The 20,690-nt window shown below is 42.2% G+C and overlaps 1 protein-coding gene across 1 annotated transcript in view; it reads right to left on the bottom strand.

Moving 5' to 3' along the window:
* Positions 1–20,690, bottom strand: part of cdh31 (cadherin 31) — a 57,144-nt gene that overhangs the window by 30,025 nt on the left and 6,429 nt on the right. The window contains exons 3-5 of the mRNA XM_085991672.1: positions 7,241–7,437; positions 6,741–6,899; positions 4,966–5,121 (exon numbers count right to left, since the gene is read on the bottom strand). Of these exons, the coding sequence (XP_085847798.1) occupies positions 4,966–5,121; positions 6,741–6,899; positions 7,241–7,437 (512 nt within the window). The remainder of the gene's footprint in view (positions 1–4,965; positions 5,122–6,740; positions 6,900–7,240; positions 7,438–20,690) is intronic.

The raw sequence follows: 20,690 nt of genomic DNA, 5'->3' as shown, positions 1-20,690 counted from the left end.
GATTAAAATTTCAAGAAACTAGTATATATGTTTCCTCTATTATACACTACAATCAGCATCAGTGCTACTACAGGATTCACTCATACCTGATATGCAATGGTAAATAGGAGCTAAGTTTGTGGTGACAAATTAAAGTTACCACTGCCAACCTAGCTACCTCCCAGTCACACTCCAAATAGTTTTATTCATGTTGTTCAGGCGTCAGAAGATTTTAGTGGCAAAGTAAGAGAGAAAATTGACTCTGGACCTGTCCTCAAATTTAGTTATTTGTATTTTGCTAACAAAAAAAGGAACAAAAGTCTACTTTTAGAACAATGTGAAGAGCAGCCATGTTGAAAAGAGATGACATTAAAATAACTTGAAAGGGATTCAGATGGGCTGTCACTACAGCCACAATTTTCTCCCAGTTTTGGGTTACATAGATACATAGAAGATAGGAGCAGGAGTAGGCCATTCGGCCCCTTGAGCCTGCTCTGCCATTCAATGCGATCATGGCTGATCATCCAAATTCAGTACCTGGTCCCTGCTTTCTCCCCATACCCCTTGATCCCTTTAGCCTTAAGAAATATATCCAACTCCTTCTTGAATATATTTAATGAATTGGCCTCCACCGCCCTCTGTGGTAGAGAATTCCATAGGTTCACCACTCTCTGGGTGAAGAAATTCCTCCTCATTTCTGTCCCAAATGGCTTACCCCTTATCCTTAGACTGTGACCCCTGGTTCTGGACTCCCCGACCATCAGGAACATCCTTCCTGCATCTAGTCTGTCCAGTCCTGTCAGAATTTTATAAGTTTCAATGAGATCCCCTCTCATTCTTCTAATCTCCAGCGAGGATAAGCCCAATCGCTCCTCATACGTCATTCCTGCCATCCCAGGTATCAGCCTGGTGAATCTTCGCTGAACTCCTTCCATGGCAAGAACATCCTTCCTCAGAAAAGGCAACCAAAACTGCACACAATACTCAAGATGTGGTCTCAAAGGCCCTGTACAACTGCAGCAAGACATCCTTGTTCCTGTACCCAAACGCTCTCGCTACAAAGGCCAACATACCATTTGCCTTCTTAACTGCCTGCTGCACCTGCACGCTAACCTTCAGCGACTGGTGCACAAGGACACCCAGGTCTCGTTGCACTTCCCCTTCTCCCAATCTATTGCCATTCAGATAATAATCTGCCTTCCTGTTTTTGCCACCAAATTGGATAACCTCACATTTATCCACGTTATATTGCATCTGCCATGCTTCTGCCCAATCACCCAACCTGTCCAAATCATCCTGGAGTTCCTCAGCATCCTCCTCAGAGCACACACGCCCACCCAGCTTTGTGTCATCTGCAAATTTGGAGATATTACATCTAGTTCCCTCCTCTAGATCATTAATATATATTGTGAATAGCTGGAGTCCAAGGACCGATCCCTGCGGTACCCCACTAGGCACTGCCTGCCACTTGGAAAAAGACCCGTTTATTCCAACTCTTTGCTTTCTGTCTGCCAACCAGTTCTCTATCCAAGTCAATACCTTGCCCCCAATCCCATGTGCCTTAACTTTACATGCTAATCTCTTATGCGGGACCTTATCAAAAGCCTTCTGAAAGTCCAAATACACCACATCCACTGGTTCTCCCTTATCTATTTTACCAGTTACATCCTCAAAAAATTCCAGTAGATTAGTCAAGCACAATTTACCTTTTGTAAATCCATGTTGACTTTGTCCAATCCTGTCACTGTTTTCCAAGTGCTCTGCTATTACATCTTTTATAATGGACTCTAGCATTTCCCCCACTACCGATGTCAGGCTTACCGGTCTGTAATTCCCCATTTTCTCTCTACCACCTTTTTTGAATAGTGGGGTAACATTAGCTACCCTCCAATCCATGGGTACTGTTCCAGATTCCATCAAATGTCAAATAAAATAAAATCAACTTTTATTGTCATTGTTAGTGCACAAGTGCAGTACGACGAAATGTAGGCTTGCGGCTCCAGAGAGTGTACATTTAGATTAAGACATTTAAACATTCAACATACATTTGGCTTGTAATACATTAACATAAACATAACCATAATAAAGTGCATTGGCAGATGTGCAGGCTTTAGAGTTTATTTGTGGAGTTCAGTAGGATGACGGCCCTGGGAAAGAAGCTGTTCCTAAATCTGGTCGTACGGGTGCGAATGCATCTGTAGCGTCTCCCAGATGGCAGGAGGGTGAACAGACTGTGGCGGGTAGGGTCTTTGATGATGGACCGTGACCTCCGTAAACAGCGTTTCTGGTATATGTGCTCTATGGTCGGTAGCCGGGTGCCAGTAATGCGTTGGGCAGTTTTGACTACCCGCTGCAGGGCTTTCTGGTCATAGTAGCTACAGCTGCCATACCATACTGTGATGTTGGAAGATGATCAGCAATGCATCCACTATTTCTAGGGCCACTTCCTTAAGTACCCTAGGAAGTAGATTATCAGGCCCTGGGGATTTATTGGCCTTCAATCCCATCAATTTCCCGAACACCATTTCCCTACAAATACTGATTTCTTTCAGTTCCTCCCTTTCATCAGACCCTATGTTCCCCAGCATCTCTGGGAGGTTATTTGTGTCCTCCTTTGTGAAGACAGAACCAAAATATGTATTTAATTGGTCTGCCATTTCTTTGTTCCCCATTATAAATTCCCCTGATTCTGACTGCAAGGGACCTACGCTTGACTTCACCAATCTTTTTCTCTTCACATATCTATAGAAGCTTTTACAGTGAGTTTTTATGTTCCCTGCAAGCTTACTCTCATTCTATTTTCCCCTTCTTAATTAATCCCTTTGTCCTCCTTTGTTGAATCCTAAACTGCTCCCAATCCTCAGGTTTACTGCTTTTTCTGGCCAATTTATATGTCCTCTCCTTGGATCTTATGCTATCCCTAATTTCCCTGGTTAGCCACAGTTGAGTCACTTTTTTGTTTTATTTTTATGCCAAACTGGGATGAACAAATTCTGTAGTTCATCCATGCGGTCTTTGAATGTTTGCCATTGCCTATCCACCGTCAACCCTTTGAGTGACATTCCCCAATCAATCCTACCCAACTCACGCCTCAGACCATCGTAGTTTCCTTTATTTAAATTCAGGACCCTAGTCTCTGAGTCAACTACTTCATTCTCCATCTTACTGAAGAGTTTTATCATATTATGATCACTCCGACCCAAGAGGCCTCGTACAACAAGATTGCTAATTAATCCTTTCTCGTTACATAATACCCAGTCTAAGATGGCCTGATCTCTGGTTGGTTCCTTGATATATTGGTCCAGGAAACCATCCCGTAAACACCCCAGGAATTCCTCCTCCGCAGTATTGTTACTAAGTTGGTTAGCCCAATCTATATGTAGATTAAAGTCACCCATGGTGACTGCTGTGCCCTTATTGCACGCTTCTCTAATTTCCCTTTTAATGCCATCCCCAACCTCCGCATTACTGTTTGGAGGTCTATATACCACTCCCACTAACGTTTTCTGCCCCTTGGTATTTCTCAGTTCTACCCATACAGATTCCACATCAGAGCAAATATCCTTCCCTACAATTGTGTTAATTCCTTCTTTAACCAGCAATGTTACCCCACCTCCCTTTCCTTTTTGCCTATCTTTCCTGAATATTGAGTTCCCAGCCTTAGCCACCCTGGAGCCATGTTTCCGTAATCCCAATCAAATCGTATTCGGTTAATCATGGGTTAAATTATCCCACAGTATAGGTGGAGACAGGAGGCAGTTGGAGTTAATGTACCCTGAATGAAACTTCAACTAGGGTCCAAAGGTCGCTATGCAACTGAATATGGGGCTAGGGAAAGTGGAGCTGATGTAGAAGTTCAGCTATAATCTTATTGAATGACGGAGCAGACTCGAGTGGTCATGTGGCCTACTCCTCCTCCTCCTCCTCCTCCTCCTATTTCTTATATGTTTCCAATCTAAAGTTACGACTATACTATGCAACTGGGGTCTCAGTCTAACCGAGAATGAATTAAAATGCCAGTTGTTGCTGGAGCTTTATATTTTGTCCAGCTATCCTATTATCTCAGAAATAGCAGCTGGCTTCCTTTCCCCGCCCACCCCACCGTAACTCTGGCTACAGATGCCCAGCAGAATGGAGCTAAGTGCATACATGTGTGTCCAGAGGTCAGGTCCTGGAGAGTCAATTTTTAATGTTTCAGAAAGCAGTCGCTCTCGCCCGTGCTAGCAAAACATTAAAAGGCTCGGCTGATGTTTATAGATCCAATGGACTTCCAAAGTACTACTTCTAGCTAGCTTGATATTACATTCCATAGTGCCAAGGCCAAGCAGCGCAGGATAACTTTCCCTAGGGGGGGGGGGGGGTGGTCTCTTACTTCTAAAAAAAAAAAAAAAAAAATCTACCAAATGAAGTGCTTAAAATTAACCAGAATGCGCAATTTTTAATGTAAAATTTCAAAATCTTCTGGCAGAGCATGTCTGTTCCCCCAAACCCACCACTTATTTTTGAGACTCATTTTGTCGCCAACATTTGAATGATCCCTTTCAGGCTTCAATGTATTATGTTTTTTCCTTCTCCAATACCAGTGAAGGAGCACTGGGTATACTACTAAAGTCTCAAAACCCATGTAACTGCTCATTTTCACGTCATGGGCTTATAATCAGGGCTCTCTTGAGCGGGCAGCTTTTTTGAAGCTGTTGGTCAGCCTTTGCTAGATTGAGAGGTTGGAATGTATGCATAAATTAATTAGCATGGGCTATACTGACAGTGTTGTTGCTCAGACTTTCGCTCATCCCATCAGATTAATTTTCCCATTTAATGGAGCAGTGAGAGTCATTAATTAACAGCATGGAGAGGAGAGGAGGTCATCATATTGACATTGTGCAAGGTTGATTCCTGATTCCTGCAGAAGAATACTTGAAAGTATCAAGATGATTTTAAACAATAAGACACTGTGGCACACGAAGGATTAGAAGTAATGAAACTCACTTTATACTCAGCTATTTGTTCTCGGTCCAAAGGTTGATGCACATAAACAATACCATCGTTCTTATTTATGCTAAAAACTCCAATAGGTGGCTTATCAGCTCCAGGTCCCGAGACAGAATAATACATTTGAATTTCATTTTGCCGACTGGACGCAATCTGTTAAGGAAAAGATAATTTAAATGAGAACTTCATTGTCCCAAGTCAGAATAACTGTCAGTTAATGCAATATGCAAGTGTGATTTTACCTAATGTCTAAAGGCACCACATAATGTAGCACTGAATTGGGTGAATAGGCTGGATGGGGGGGGGGGGGTGGGGGGGTCGGGAGGGGGATTAAATGTGGGGTCGTGAGGAGCACGCCTGCTCTATATAAAGAAAAACCCAGCTGGTTTCATCAACAAACAGCATGATATTCAGTGAAACCCTTCGATAAAAAGGAAAACAAGCGGATTCAAAAACTCCACAAATCAGTCGTGTATAAAAAAGACGTTCATGTCTTTTTTTTTTTAAAACATGAAACTTGTGGCTGGGTGACTGTATACCATCAGTATAGCTTGTATTGCTACATAATTAAATAATTTTATGAACAATAATTCATTTCAAATACCTAGTATAAAATAAAAGGTATAATCATCTGCATCTCTGTCCCTACTAGACTTGCTGAGGTTTTAAAAATGTGGTGTGGAGATGCCGGAGTTGGACAAATGTAAGAAATCACACAACACCAGGTTATAGTCCAACAGACTATAACCTGGTGTTGTGTGATTTCTTACATTTTAAAAATGTGCAAGCTGTGATACTCAGAGGCTTCTTATATTTACCTGCCAGCTCGTTTTCAAATCATTTGTAAAAGCAAGAAACTCAGAAATTTGGTTAGTCAAATTCCAAAGTGACATTTGCACTGAGAAAAATAAATATATTTTCTGTAAAGAACATTTTGGAATTCTCAATAGGAACAAAATGATCGCATGTGCTATAATCTTCTTACAGAATGAGGAATCTCAGCTACAAGATAAACAAGCATACCGATGCACATGGCAAAATGTTGCATTTATTTAGACTGTGACATCTTTGGGAAAATATCAACTTCAAGTACAGGCTTTTAAGAGACACTGGGGCCTCCCTAGCATAAATGTGCTTAGGCATACAAAGCAACAATTTTAATCAGATTATTGTGAAATGTGCAATTTTTAAAAAAAATTGATAGAAATCTTGTTTTGAATTCATGGTTGGTTAAAATATTTTGTGACGTATTTTTCCACAGTGTGGTGTCCGACTGACCATTAGCAGAATCTTTCAGCTAAAACACAAAGATCAGAGGACATGTAACAATGAACTCAGCATTTGGGTGAAATACAGTATTACTATCTTAAAAACCAAGATTAACTTTAAATACAGTAAATTTATTTTGCAAAGAACACAATTGAGAATAAAATATTAGCATTTCACTGCAGTTCCATAATAGAATGCAATGCTGTTAAAGAAGCTGGAACATATTGGTTTACCTTCTCCTTTGTTTCATTGGTAGGTTCTCCTGACTGGTCATTCAGGATTGGTTGGTTGTTTTCATAAGTCTTTAGTAATTTCTTAATGGTATAATTTTATAGTGGCTTTCCCTGTTTTTGATTTGTACATTCCTACCTCCTCAGTTTTGAATTGTTATTTGGAGCCTAAACTGACTCAAGTGCTTAATGCAATGAACAACAATTAACCACTATCGTACTAAAGTCCTGAAAACGGTACACAGCTGCAACTTAAGCACTGTGGAGACAAACCTTTACAACATATGCGGGGAATGGTCCTCGGCTATTTTCTGGAAACCTGATCATAGGAATCACCCACTCTCTCTTCTGCCGTCTCAATACAGAATCAGTATGGTGTGGAGGAAACATAATCAGTGCGGTGTCCGACTGACCGTTAGCAGAATCTTTCAGCTAAAACACAAAGATCAGAGGACATGTAACAATGAACTCAGCATTTGGGTGAAATACAGTATTACTATCTTAAAAACCAAGATTAACTTTAAATACAGTAAATTTATTTTGCAAAGAACACAATTGAGAATAAAATATTAGCATTTCGCTGCAGTTCCATAATAGAATGCAATGCTGTTAAAGAAGCTGGAATGTTCCCAGTCTAACCTAGATCAGTTCACCAAACCTCAAAATTACAGTATTTATTAAAAACTGTAAACACTGCAGTATGGTTGCTATATGTATGCAACACTAAAGTGGTAGGAGCTATTCAAACACCCACAGAGAAATAAAAATATTACCTTTTCTCCGTTTATTATGACTTTAATGGTAGCATCCCATTCCTCTCCAGCCTCATTATGTGCAGTAATAAAAAAACTGGTTTGCTTTTCTGGTAGGAGCGGGTTTTTAACAAGAACCCTTCCATCGGATTGCACTTGGAAACGGGCATCGTCCGTATAGAAATTCAGGCCCTTCTGTCCGCTGCAGTTAAAGTGAACTATAAAGATAAAAATAAAAACAAAGTAATTTATCTGACTGAACTCCATACCCGCAGTGAATGAATTAGTTGAAGGACACATCTCCATGCTAACTGCAATCGTTAATAAACTATAACGGTTCCATCCTTTTAGATTCAACAGACTTTGCACTTTTCCCTCACCTGTCACAAGAGATACAATAGTATTTCTCTCTATATAAATTACATTATAGCAGAAATGTACACTTGGATCACTCATCTTTCAGTGCCTAGGTCAAGCTTCCTGCAGCTTTAAATGCACAAAACTTTATGCAGTTTATTTTGTCCCCTCCTCACTTCCTGATAGTATTGCCACCTTGCTGGGTTCTAGTTCCAATAGCATAGGACACCTTACAGACCCCCACTCAAGTGACCAATACTAATAGCGCACCATTAAACAACAAAGGATATTGAAGCCGTACAAAGATGATCCTGTCCTAACTTGAAATCCAGACATGGGTAGTCAGCAATGGAAACCTGCTGCCATCCAGCGGAGATCAACTAACTCAGCACAGACTAGGAATCAAACTCGATGACTTGGATAAATTCATGGAGCTATCTGGGAAGTTGAGTATTAGGGGCTTAAAGAAAACCTCACATATTAAATGATTCTCAATTTATCCGCCACTGTGCTTTCAACTAGTTTTGGTCTCCCTCATAATTTTCTATAGTCCTCTTGAAGTTGTGGACACTTTCTGGGCAAGTTGAGATCATGGGGGTCAGATGTTGACAGACTGGAGTTCATGGTGGGGGGGGTCGTCAGACTGGAGTTCGTTGGGGGGAGGGGGTCGTCGGACTGGAGTTCGTTGTGGGGGAATGTTGTCAGGCTGGAGTTCGTTGGGGGGGGGGGGAGGGAGGGAAATGTCAGACTGGAGATCATGGGGGGGGGGGAATGTTGTCAGACTGGAGTTCGTTGGGGGGGGGGGGGGTGATGTCGTCGGACTGAAGCTCATTGGGGGGGGGGGGGGGGGGGTGGTGAGGGGTGTCGTGGGACCCGCTATTGGCGGGGGGGGGGGGGGGGGGGGGGGGGGGGGGGGGGGAGGTCGTCGGACTGGTTATCATGGTGGGGCGGGACAAGACTCCTGCTCCTCCTAGCCCACAGGCAGTGCTATAAAACCAGATGGATCTGGCAGTGCTCTCCTCCCTTCAGCTGTCGGTTTTCCAAGCCCAGAGAAACCTGGCCCGCAGCTGTTAAATCTGAAAGGCTGCTAAGATCAGAGGCACACCTCCTCATTAACATATTTAAATTACTGACCCGCCCCTTGGGAGCAGGTTACTCGCCTGTCCCCCAGATCCAGCCCAGTTATAGCGTTCGCAGCGGGCTGGAGGTCAGGTTTCACATTTTAAAGAATTTAACCCCCCCCACCCCCAGGATCATTTTAATAATCTGAACCAAATCTTAAATTTTCCTCCTTAGCAGAATCTCAACTTGTTGCCTAGTGCTTCGATGTAATGTTACAAGGCCCACATACAAATGAAAAGAAAGATGTTCTTATAGCCATTTCTAAAGCAGAGCGTAATAACAATTATTATTGCCCACACTACATCCCCCTTCAAAAACAAAGGATGGTTAATTAAAAATAACATGAATAAATTGGCCACTGGCAGAATGCTCCATGGATGAACAGATCCATAAAATATTCCGAGTAAAGTAGTATATTTGCTTAAAGGCAGGCTTCCAGATTCCCAGAATCCATTTTAGTTGCTGTAAGCTTTTCACAGAATCACAGAAACCCCACAGTGCAGATAGAGGCCATTTCGGCCCATCGAGCCTGCACCGACACATATCCCACCCGATCCCCGTAACCCCTACACCAACACATATTCCACCCTATCCCTGTAACCCCACGTATTTAATCCCCCTAACACTAAGGGTCAATTTATCATAGCCAATCAACCTAACCTGCACATCTTTGGACTGTGGGAGGAAACCGGAGCACCCGGAGAAAACCCACGCAAACACGAGGAGAATGTGCAAACTCCACACGGACAGTCGCCCGAGGCCGGATTCGAACCCGGGTCTCTGGCGCTGTGAGGCAACAGTGCTAACCACTATGCCACCTTTTATGGCTTACTGGTGAGCCCACACCTCAGAATAATTAACTGTGTCCCCTTTTGAATCATACTGGAGCCACATAAAAGAGCAGAACTGTAAATATATATTAAATTTGCCTCTGAATAGCAATCGGACTCATGTTAGCTAACTTGCTTACCGTTGTATTTTAACAATAACTGCCAGTTGATCTGCATTGGCGGCCATTTCAAGACTGGCCTTCAGGACTCAGTTTGAAGTACAAATTCTCAATGAATAAATAATACATGTCTTTGTAAACCGGCCATAACAGCCTCCAGAGCATGCTACTGACAGACTGCTTTGACCACCAGTGCCTCCAGCAACTCAATTTTGAAATCTGAAATTGCATCACTTCCTGGAAACAGGAATTATAATTTCAAACATGGACTGGAACAAAAAATGTAAACCAGAGCACTCTGAACATTCTATCCAACAGATTTCAAATCCGCCTCTGACAAGTTGAATATTGCTTTTGTAAAGAACATCTAAACAGATTAACAAACCCTGCATATTAAAAAAAACAGTTTGAACAGCTCTCAGATAAGATTGTACTATTTAATTTTTTGAAGCACTAGTGTAATTTTCCCAAATCTTTCAGTTCTGTTGGACTACAACCTGATTTTAAACTCCGGGCCAGTTTCCAGCAGCGAGTAGATGCGTGAGTTATAGAATTGACCTGCAAGTGTGGGTTTCTGAGGAGCTGTACAAAATGTTCAATAAGTAACAGGACACTGAACTGCACAGTACTCTGTATGTAATGTGCAAGGTTGATATGATGCTGCCTGAGCAGGCGTTTTTAGCTTTAGCCAGTTCACATCGCTCAGGTTATTTACCTGCCCTGGAGTCACCGGGTGTGGATTTAACCTGCTCAACTGAGCAGATGCAAGGTCATCCAGCCAAAGCCAGCAGGGTCCATTTTTTAAGTATGCATGTCAGGACCCGATGACACCATCGGGCCATATATTAGAGAGACTTAATGGCCTGGATTTTGCGATAGGAATAATGGTGAGCCATCAATGTTCATCGTTATTATGGAGTAAATCCGACAGCAACTTCCAGCATCTGCACATGCGCAGTTAAACGTGGAAATCCAGAAGTTGCTGTCCGATTTGTCCTACTCCACCACAAGCTGCATTACACTGGTACCTCACGCAGAGAGTTGCCATTGCCACATGAAGGGCAAAGGTTGCAGTACTTACCACGAGATACCCATTAAACACGCCAGGAAACGTTAGAGCTGGTGCATTCAGATGCAAGTGGATTTTTAATGGTGTGATAAGTCTTAATTTCTGCCAAACAACCTCTCTGGCCCTGAAACTTAACTTTTATAAGTCTGGAGTCTCATTCCTTCAGAATTTAATTATTGTTGGAGGTTTTAAAAAAATTAAAAACTAAAGTAACTTTTTCTTTGTCTCTTATCTCTCTCTCTCTTAATCCCATCTTTCTTTCCCTCACTTTATTTCCATGATTTTACATTGATTTAAATATTCTAATTTATACCTCCTGGTTTAGACTCTGCATATCTCAAGTGATTTTCTTCAATCTGATTGGTTGAGGAGACACGCTGTTGCTCGTCTTGCTCACACACGTCACAGATCCCCTGTAAAGGGCACCGCACTGAAAAGGAGCTTTAGCAACTGCAGGTTGCCACTCAAAAGCCCACAAAGAGTCTGTGGGCAGCTGTAAGCATAATGAACAGCAAGCATCGTTCTTTCACCACTGACTGCAAGCCTGGGTCATTGTATCAAAGCTTCGGTGTTTTAAGATTAAAATTGGTCTTCAATAATTCTTCTCGACTTGGAATTACCTCAATTCAAAAACCACACATGTTCCTAAAGGCTAACAGGGCTCATGAAATTGGAACATTAGAGCAGCTTTTTTTTTTCCAAAAATGGAATATTCACACCCCTGATTCAATCACTGACATTATTTTCAAATCTTAACACAGATCAGTTGAACTACTGTTTCCAGAATTTACAAGTTAAGTTGGGTACCCATCTTATTCATTTTGCCCCTGCTAGTGCAGCAAGTTCTCTACAAGTTTTTAAAGAACGCAACCGAGACATTGAGGAAGTGAGGAAACTCCAATACATGTGCCAGCTGGTTTACTTTTCAAAGGTTAAATGTACCATGGTGATATTTGACTTAAATATTATTTTGAACCAGATACAATCAATAATGTGCCATTATGTTGCTCATCATGTCATTGCAGCCAACAGCGCATCATGGCAACAGCATTAAGGTTGCTTCACATCTAATGTTTGGATGCTGGCAAAGTCATAACATTTAATTAGGTACAGTAAGTACTTGTAAATGGACATGGACAACACTGAATTTGTAGAAAATGTAAGGCAGTTGATATGGACTTTTACATATTAGGCTGCTCATTATTAGCAGCACTGACTCCTTCCCAGAGACAGATTTTCCAATTTATGCTCACCTACTTCAGGATAACAATTATTCTGATTTACATTTTAGCTACTGAAGTTTTTGGAGGAAGTGGTGATTTTGAAGAGAGTTGAACAGAAGTGGTATATCAGAGTTGTTCACTGCACATTTGAACACTGTTTCAGCACACTCGATTCCCATTTCAGCACCACAATACGCACGCTTAAGGCATGTGGAAAATGGAGACCGAGATTGAAACAGGATTAGATTTCTGATACAGCAGGCAAAGCCTCAGCTACAAAAACACAGGAGGGAGCAATTCCATTGCAAAATGAGAAAGAATGTGGTGAACTTAATCCTGGCAAAGCAAATTCACAGGTTTAGATGTATTGAGTTTCAACAGTGAATGAGGGGAGAGATCTGCTAAGTAAAGCAAAACTATTTAAAGATATTTTTCAGGAAACAGAACAAAGTATAAATAGTACATGCAGGCAAGTCACTAGCAAGATCATTTTTACATCCAAATATTGTACATGAAGAGATTAAAAATCTGCAATTGCATGTTTTGAAAGGCAAGAGAATCCATAATGCACAAACCATAGGCCCCAACCTCTAAAAGCAGGTTTTATAATTACAGGTAATTCAAAGAAACTATGAAAAGCATGGAACTTCAAAACTTAAAAAAGGTGAATGATGCCTTTTTCAAATCTCATTTCATCAAGGGCCACAGAGCGAGTACAAAGAGATGACTAACTGCAGGAGTGCAATAGAACACCCAAACCAAATCCAAACACAAACAGGCTGAGTTGAGAAAACATTGAAGAAGCCAGCACCTGCAGAGTAACCCTTTGCTAACCAGTAGTTATTCCTCAATTCAGATTTTTCAGGCGATGCACTAACTGAATGTCCCTTCCTATAAACTGTCTGGGGAAGTTGTAGAAATGCACAAGTTCCAAAGCAGTAAAACATCAGAGAGTCATATCATATGGATATTTACCCAAGAAATTCCTGTAGAAATTCCCTCTCTACACTGTGCAACTACATATAAACATGAAACTATTGCCCGATTTCCCCAATAGTTGCTGGATGTCATGGTGACAAAAATGAAACATTTTTGACCATTCGATTATTCAATTGGATTCTTTATTACTAGTGAAGGCACGAGGCTTTGACAACCTAGGTTCACATAGAACATGGTCAGCCTTTTCAAACCCTAGCCAGACTGTTCAATTGTATGGACGTCAATGAGATACGTATATGCAAATTCCATGGTGGATGGCCAGGACGCACGGTTTCAAATGGTAGCCAGGTGACAAACAGAATTATTACAGCAGCAATTCAGCCTAAAAGCTACTATCCTGTAGTAATATTTGAATGGCTAAGAGATACAGTGTACAAACATCATTTGTTCTGACATATATTAAAGATCTTGAAAGGTCAGTCAAGTCATTGGTACAGATCAAAGAATCAAGCCATTCTGGGGTGGTGGTTAGGATTAGCAGCAGGTCCACAGCTTGTGAGAAGAGGCAAAGTCACTGACTGATTCTTTAATGGCCAGCTCTGTGGCTCAAAGTTTCTTGGTTGGGCTTATCTGGGGCTGGGGGTACTGGGTTATTCTGGCACTGTTCACCAGTTAAGAAGCAAAGATCAATGTCTGTTAAAAAACACCTTAGGGAAAACCATCTGTTTTCAATACATCAAGGAGAATAGAAAAAACTGTAATCTACTGCAAATATACCAGTTTGCACTGAATATGGTTCATTTACCTATTCTATGCCAATTAAATTGCCTGTAGACAATGTCATAAAACTCGAGAACACAAGTCACAAATTAATAACTGGGAACAGTAGCCATGGGGTTATGGTGCTGGTCCGGGAAGGCGCCGAACACCTCGACTCTCTTCGCCGGGAGCAAGCAGAAGCCAAGCGCAGGCAGCGCACGTCAACCCAAGCACCCCACCCACCCGCCCCTTCAACCACCGTCTGCCCCACCTGTGACAGAGACTGTAGGTCCCGCATTGGACTCATCAGTCACCTGCGAACTCATTTTTAATGTGGAAGCAAGTCATCCTCGGTTCCGAGGGACTGCCTAAGAAGAAGATGGTCCTGTAGAGGCCCGGAGTAAATAATCATGGCAAGTTGGGCTAGCATGTGCACACAAAAAGAAGTGACCATGAAAGCTGCTGGATTATTCTAAAACGCCAACTGGTTTGCTAATGTCCTTCTACCTCAATCCAGTCTGGCCTACATGGAACTCCAGTCCCGCACGACATGTGCAACTAGAGATGGGCAATAAATACTGCCTTGCCAGTGTTGCCCATATCCCAAAAGCAAATTTTTAAAAATTGATTTGATCAAAGATTTTTTTTTTAATATAAAGTGTTTTAAAAAGTTGCCACATCTGATACCCAGCCCACGTCTCGCATTACCACTCATTTGTCTCGTAGCTCTTTTCAAACTGCTTCATGGGCTGCAGCTACTTTTGTTCAGCACCACTTCCCATTCTAGACAACACTTATGTCATTATAATACCAATCTGGCACTAAATCTGTGCCAAGATCAGAACAGCGGTATTCTTTGTGATCTATCAAGCTCTGAACGGCGGCTAATTACATCCATGAAGTAGTCTCAGTGCACACTCGCATCGTATCAGTTCGAGTATAACAAAAAGGTGCTGACGATATGCCAGGTACATTCACATTTTGAAACAGAAGTTCACACAATAAAGAATAACCAGCCTCTCTTACCAGGTTCAGTGCTGCACTGTATAAAACACTGGTCAGAATAATCATTCCAGCGGTTTGATTTGGTGCACTTTCCCCTCATACGTTTTGGAATTGGTTAGATAAATAGAAGAGGCTTTGTACAGACACAGCAGGCCTCGATTTTTACTCCCGAGTGGGAATGCAGCAAAGCGAGGTCCGACCCATCCGGGAGTGGGAGGGGCGAGGACCGACCCATCCGGGGGAGGGAGGGGGCAGCAACAGGCCATCTTGGCCCATTTTAACAGCCGACGGTTAAAATCATGCCGGTCGGGGACCAGAGAGAATGGTCCCTGGCACAAAGGTAAGTGGATAGGCCGAATGCAGAAGCAGGGGAGGCCCAAAGCTTCCTTGTGGGGCTCGGAGGAGCACTCACTGTGCCTCTTGTAGCCCAGGCCCCAGTTCCCAGCAGGTTTGGTTTGGCGGGGAAACCATCACTGATCCCCGTTCAGGCCTCAGGTTAAAATTGGAGATCAGGCCCCGATTAGGATATTGTGGAGCCCCAACTGCATATTTAAGAAGACGCAGGCAGGTGTCCTTGCCATCTGCAATTTCAAATTGCGGTTTGTCAATTCTGGAAAAAAGTGGTCAAGTCCCCCACCCCATTTTAACTCTTTTTCTGCCCACCCCCACCCCATTATGGTCTCTGCCAGGTGGTGGGAGTCAAATCGGCGCAGCTTGAGCACTGAAAATACTGAAAGGGACTAAGGGAAGGAGCAAGCAGTACATTGCACCCCACAATGGGGCATCAGCTCTGGGCATATTTCAGCACCACAGAGCTCTCAAAGTCAAGTGGAGGAAAGATGCTGCTCTGGCCTTTTCAGTAGTGGGAGCACAAGGACTCAAAACTGAACCGAAACAGGACATTTTAACTAACAGGATAAATTCAGAGTTACAAATTTCAAGACTTAAAAAAGGAGTTTTTTTGGATTTTCCTTTAATTAAAATGTTTGTTGATTCAGATTATGTACACAAGATTAAAAAGGTAATTTATTGGTCCATGTGTGGGGGGGAGAAAAGGAATAGTCCATGAAGATAATACTCAGAAGTTCCAAGATGATCACATCTGGAGAAAAGAAGCTTGCAGAATGTCACTGGAAACAGTTAAAACTGCTGTGTGCTTCTAATCCTCAGTTGAGAGAGAGAGAGAGAGAGAGAGAGAGAGAGAGAGAGAGAGGGAGAGAGGGAGAGAGAGGGAGGAAGATAGTGAGAGACAGAGAGACAAATGGGAAAGAGTGCAAGAAAGATAGAAGAGACAGGCGGGGAAGAACGAGAATGTGACAGACAGGGGAAGAGCGAGAGAGAGAGACAGATGAAGAGAGAGCGAGAGAGACAGATGAAGAGAGAGAGATGTACACATTGTAATGACAGAATTCAGTTATTAATCGGACCGGTGTATCCAGACTAGCAAGAAAACCCAGAGCACAGGATAGTCTTCATCAGCAGAGTGGGCTCTGTGTTCTATTGTTGTGAAGAAATGGTGAGGTACTTCACCTGAAAAAACTTTCACTGAACAGAAAGGAATCAATAGAATGTATTCATCAGGTGTTCAGCTCAACAGCATTACAGCAATGTCCTTAAAGTTCAATTCTCTCTCCTTTTCTTCTTCCCACACCCACGGACAGGTTATTAAAACCTGTAGGCACTGAACGGTTCAGGGATAGCAATTATTTTGCCTCACCTGGACTTGCAACAACCGAAACTGTTTTTTCAGCCCCAGGCATTCTGTTTACACAGCACGACATTCCAGCCCGGGCACGCCCAGGATTACAGGAATCTGCAGCAGAAGCTATCATTTTGGTGGAGAGAATGATGAGCTCATTCACAACCTCAAACCAACCCAAGTGATTTGTCAGGTGGCGTTATCTAATGGCCGACTGCAAAGTCAGAGTTGAGTCAGGTACTTTTGCTGACACTCAGTCACCACGCATTAGAAACAGAATGAAGTTGGTCCACTCCAGTAACAAAGTTGTCACAACTGCTGGGATTGTTTTAGGTGGGGACGGTAGAGAAAAGGGCAACAGGGTCAGTACTTCTATAATGAATTTTGCAACATTTAAACTACCAACGTTTCAGCCATAGAAGTAGGGACACAGGAAAAAGAAAGAGTAGACAAAGCAGTATAGACACCAATAATGGAAGCTGTTGAAGCTCCAACAGACACACAGAAGAATGCAATTTTCTAGTATATTTCGATGCATGCAGCTAATGTTACTCCATTCAATCGTTCCCACGCAATTTTCTCTGAATTTTGTGCTCGTCAAGAGAAGTAATGTTAATGCTGGGGAATAAAACACGATCAGCTTTCATGCCAGAAAGGATTATTCACTTTCATACTGGCGAACAGCCAAGTTTGGTCTCTAGCTCCTATAGAGCCAGTTTAAAAAAGAGAAACTTTTTTTTAATTAATTGAAATTTCTAAAAAGTACAATCAGGTTTGCCTTTTCAAATAGAAACTCGTTTTTCCTCCGCCTCCCCCAGGACAGAAAGAATTGTATTTATATAGCGCCTTTCAAAATCTGAAAAAGGGAAGTGGGGGCATTAATTAAGGATTTGAGTACATTTTCAATCAACAGGTAAGAAAACATCCAAACTGAAGCTAAAATCCCATCTCTTGTTCGATTTTGGAAGATATGCCAACTCTGGGCTTCCCTAGTCCTTTGCATCCTTTTCTAATCTCTATCCAGAAGTGGGGGGAGAAAGGGTGGGGGGAGCATTGGACCTACAGTTGTTATTTAAAAGAGACAGAGGGGAAGAATAAGAAAAAAACTCAAAACACATTTTCCTTGGGAATCTGCCCTGGATTTCCCCAATGGGAATAAAAAGTGCAGTAGGAGGTATTGAAGTTGTCCACCTTGACTTCTGTTCTTAAATCCACTATGGTGTAAAGTTAATTGTACGAATAAAATTTGATACCAACAACCCTTTTTGAGGTGACTTCCACCTTCCAAACAGAAATATACCCTAAGTAAACATTTGAATGTTGCCAATTCATAGTTAATGGCTCTCAAGTACTAAAAAGACCAGTTCTACATTTCAATCATCAAGTTTGATCAAGGATGAATCACTTCCCCTTGGTAGGAGATTGGTTTAATATTGTTAATTGTTGGCAAAGGCATCAATTCCATTTGGCAACACTGAGCTTTGTTGAAGCAAAGATTTGCCATGTACTTGATGAAATCTTGCTATCCACCCACCCTTCAACCCATTCCTGACTGACAAATCTTTACTCTGAAACAATGATGTAATGTATCATTTGACGTGGCAAATTTCAAATAAGTAATGCTCTCTTGGAAGATATGCGAGTCATATTTAAAGAGACAATGCTTCTAGTTAAGAGTTTACAACGGACTGCAGTTGGAGTCTGGAAACAAACTTTCCCTATCAACTTAAGGTATATGGTGCCTTTTAATGTGGAAAACTGATCCAAGACACTTCACAGAAGGGTAATCAAAAAAAATGGAAGCTAAGCCAAAGATTGAGATGATAGAAGGGTTTTTAAGGAGAGTCTTAAAGGAGCATAGGGAGTTGCAGAGAGAGAGAGCAGTTGAGGGGGAATTTCTAGACCTAGGCAGGGGAAGGTACAGCCAATGGTAGAGCGAAAGGAGGAAATCCGTAAGAGCGTAAAATCAGAAGAATGGAGTTCTGGGTAAGGGAAAAAGAGTTACAGAGCTAGAGGAGGGTACAGATATAGGGATGGTAAAGCCATGGGGCATTTAAATATAACAATGAGAATTTTAAATTTGAGGTATTGGAGCACCAATGTAGGCCAGCAACAACAGGGGTGATGGGTGAGCAGGACTTGGTGTGGGGCAGGATACAGGCAGTAGAGTTTATGGAGGGCAGAGAGTGGGAGGCTGACCAGGACAGCACAGGAATAGTTGAGTCTGGAGGTGAGGTGGTTATGGATGAGGTTTTCCTCAGCAGATGGGGTGAGGTAGGGGCAGAGGCTGGCGTGGTTAGAGGTGCAAGTAGGCAGTCTTTGTGATTGCGAGGATATGGGGTCGGAAGTTCAGCTCAGGGTCACTTCGGATGCCAAGGTTGCCAACAGTTCCATTCAGTCAGAGACAGTGACTGGGAGAGGGACAGAATTGGTGGCAATGTTATGTGGAGAGGAAAAGACAATGGCTTTGATCCTCGATGTTTTATCTAGAGAAAATTGCAGCTCATGCAAGATTGAATGCTTAATAAGCATTCTGACAACACAGCGGCAGTGGAAGAGTTGAGAAAGGTGATGGAGAAGTAGAGCTGGGTATCATCAGCATACATGTAGAACCTGACCCTATGTCTATAGAGTGTTGTCAAGGGGCAACATGTAGATGATTTTTTTTTTGGGGGGGGGGGGGGGGGGCAGGGGGAGGAAGGAGGCTCCAGAAATAAGAGCGTGCGGGCAGAAAGAGAAGCCACTGCTGGTGATGCTAAGCTACAATTGGATAGGCAATAGTGGAACTAAGCGAGGGCAGTGCCACTGAGTTGGACAACAGAGGAGAGGCATTGGAGAAGGATGGCATGGTTGACCATGTCAACGGCTGCAGAGGTGTTGAGGAGGGCGAGGAAGGATAATGCTCCATGGTCAGAGTTACAGAAGATGTCATTTGTGATTTTGGTGAAGGTTATTTCGGTGCCGTGGCGGAAACCTAACTGGAGAAATTCAAACATGGAGTTGTGGGAACAATAGACACAGATTTGAGAGGTCTCGAGATGAAAGGAATGTTGGAAATGGGGGTGGTCATTTCCAAGGACAGAGGGGTCGAGAGTGGGAATGTTTGGCCGGGGAGGGGATGATGGTAGTTTTGAAAAGGAGGAGGAGGAACAGTATTCTAAGGGGAGAGAACCATTTACAATACAGATTTCAGATTCTAGTTCCACTAAATATGGTGGGTAGAGTTAATTACTCAGTACCAAGTATATTTAGGTCATTCTTCAAATATACAGAATATCTTGGTACATATTGAAAAAAACTTATGCTGATTTTGGGAAGGGCATCAAAGGCGTTCAAATTAAACTGAACAAGTCAAATAGAAATACTTAAGTAAGCAATTTAGAGACGGATTGTTCAAATGCAAATGGATTTGGTTTTAGTTCATGATTTACCTTGATGGCTGACCAAATCAACCCAAATGGTGCGTCTCTATCACCCAATGCTTTTGCTTCCTGTCAGGCACAACGAGCTGCCATTTGCAGAGACCTTAGCTAGAGCCACACTAGACAAGAGAGGTACTCTTGTTCTTTTGAACTAAATATAAATACCAATGATATAGGCCTGGCAAAAAGAAACATGGTACTATGAAAAACAAAGCAATCAAGAAAAGATTTTGTATCCTAAAAAGGGTACAAAGGTCAACTTGTCAGCAATTTATTAGGGCCAGTGGAATGGAAGAGAATCTGTAACCATGCAAAAAGATTTTAAATTACAGGACAATTTTCCTAATCATTTAACCATTAAACAATGCACTAATGGAACCAGGACAGTGTCGGAGCAGAAAAGTGGCTTTTAACTCTGAAAAGGCTGCAATCTTCATTTGATAAAATCACATGCCAATTTCAAAAAGAGGTCTCCCCGAGACGGAGTAATTCACAAATCATGCAAAAAGTTGGCAACGTGAAACTCTAGACAGTTACTGCAACAGAGTTTTGAGTGTTTATGGGATGTATTGAAATCTGCATGAGGAGCGTTGCATTATATGGTGTGATTATCTTAAAAAGGAAGTTTTCTTAAAAACTTGAATGCTATCGAGCCAGAGACCAGGAAAGTCTCGAGAGTTATTTCTGGTCTACGCTGCTTTAGCTGAAATTAGCCAGGGGGTCTTTAGGGTACTAAAATTAGCTTGAATGCCCAGGGCTATGGAGAGGAAATCAGCCAGGGCTCCCCATTTCCAGTAACCCCTATTGGAAAGTATAACTGGACTTGGGGCAAGGATAGGACCAAACTTTGTTCCCTATAGCAGAATAACCTGCCAACACTCGTTGACTATGTTCGGACATGAAGAATGGCCACTTAAGTGTACTGGA

This window comes from Somniosus microcephalus, chromosome 6 (assembly GCF_052327205.1).
Source record: "Somniosus microcephalus isolate GS21.2 chromosome 6, FLI_Smic_1.0, whole genome shotgun sequence".
In the NCBI taxonomy this organism is placed as follows: domain Eukaryota; kingdom Metazoa; phylum Chordata; class Chondrichthyes; order Squaliformes; family Somniosidae; genus Somniosus; species Somniosus microcephalus.
Note: the sequence above shows the minus strand (reverse complement) of the source record. Positions and strands in the feature narration are given on the sequence as shown.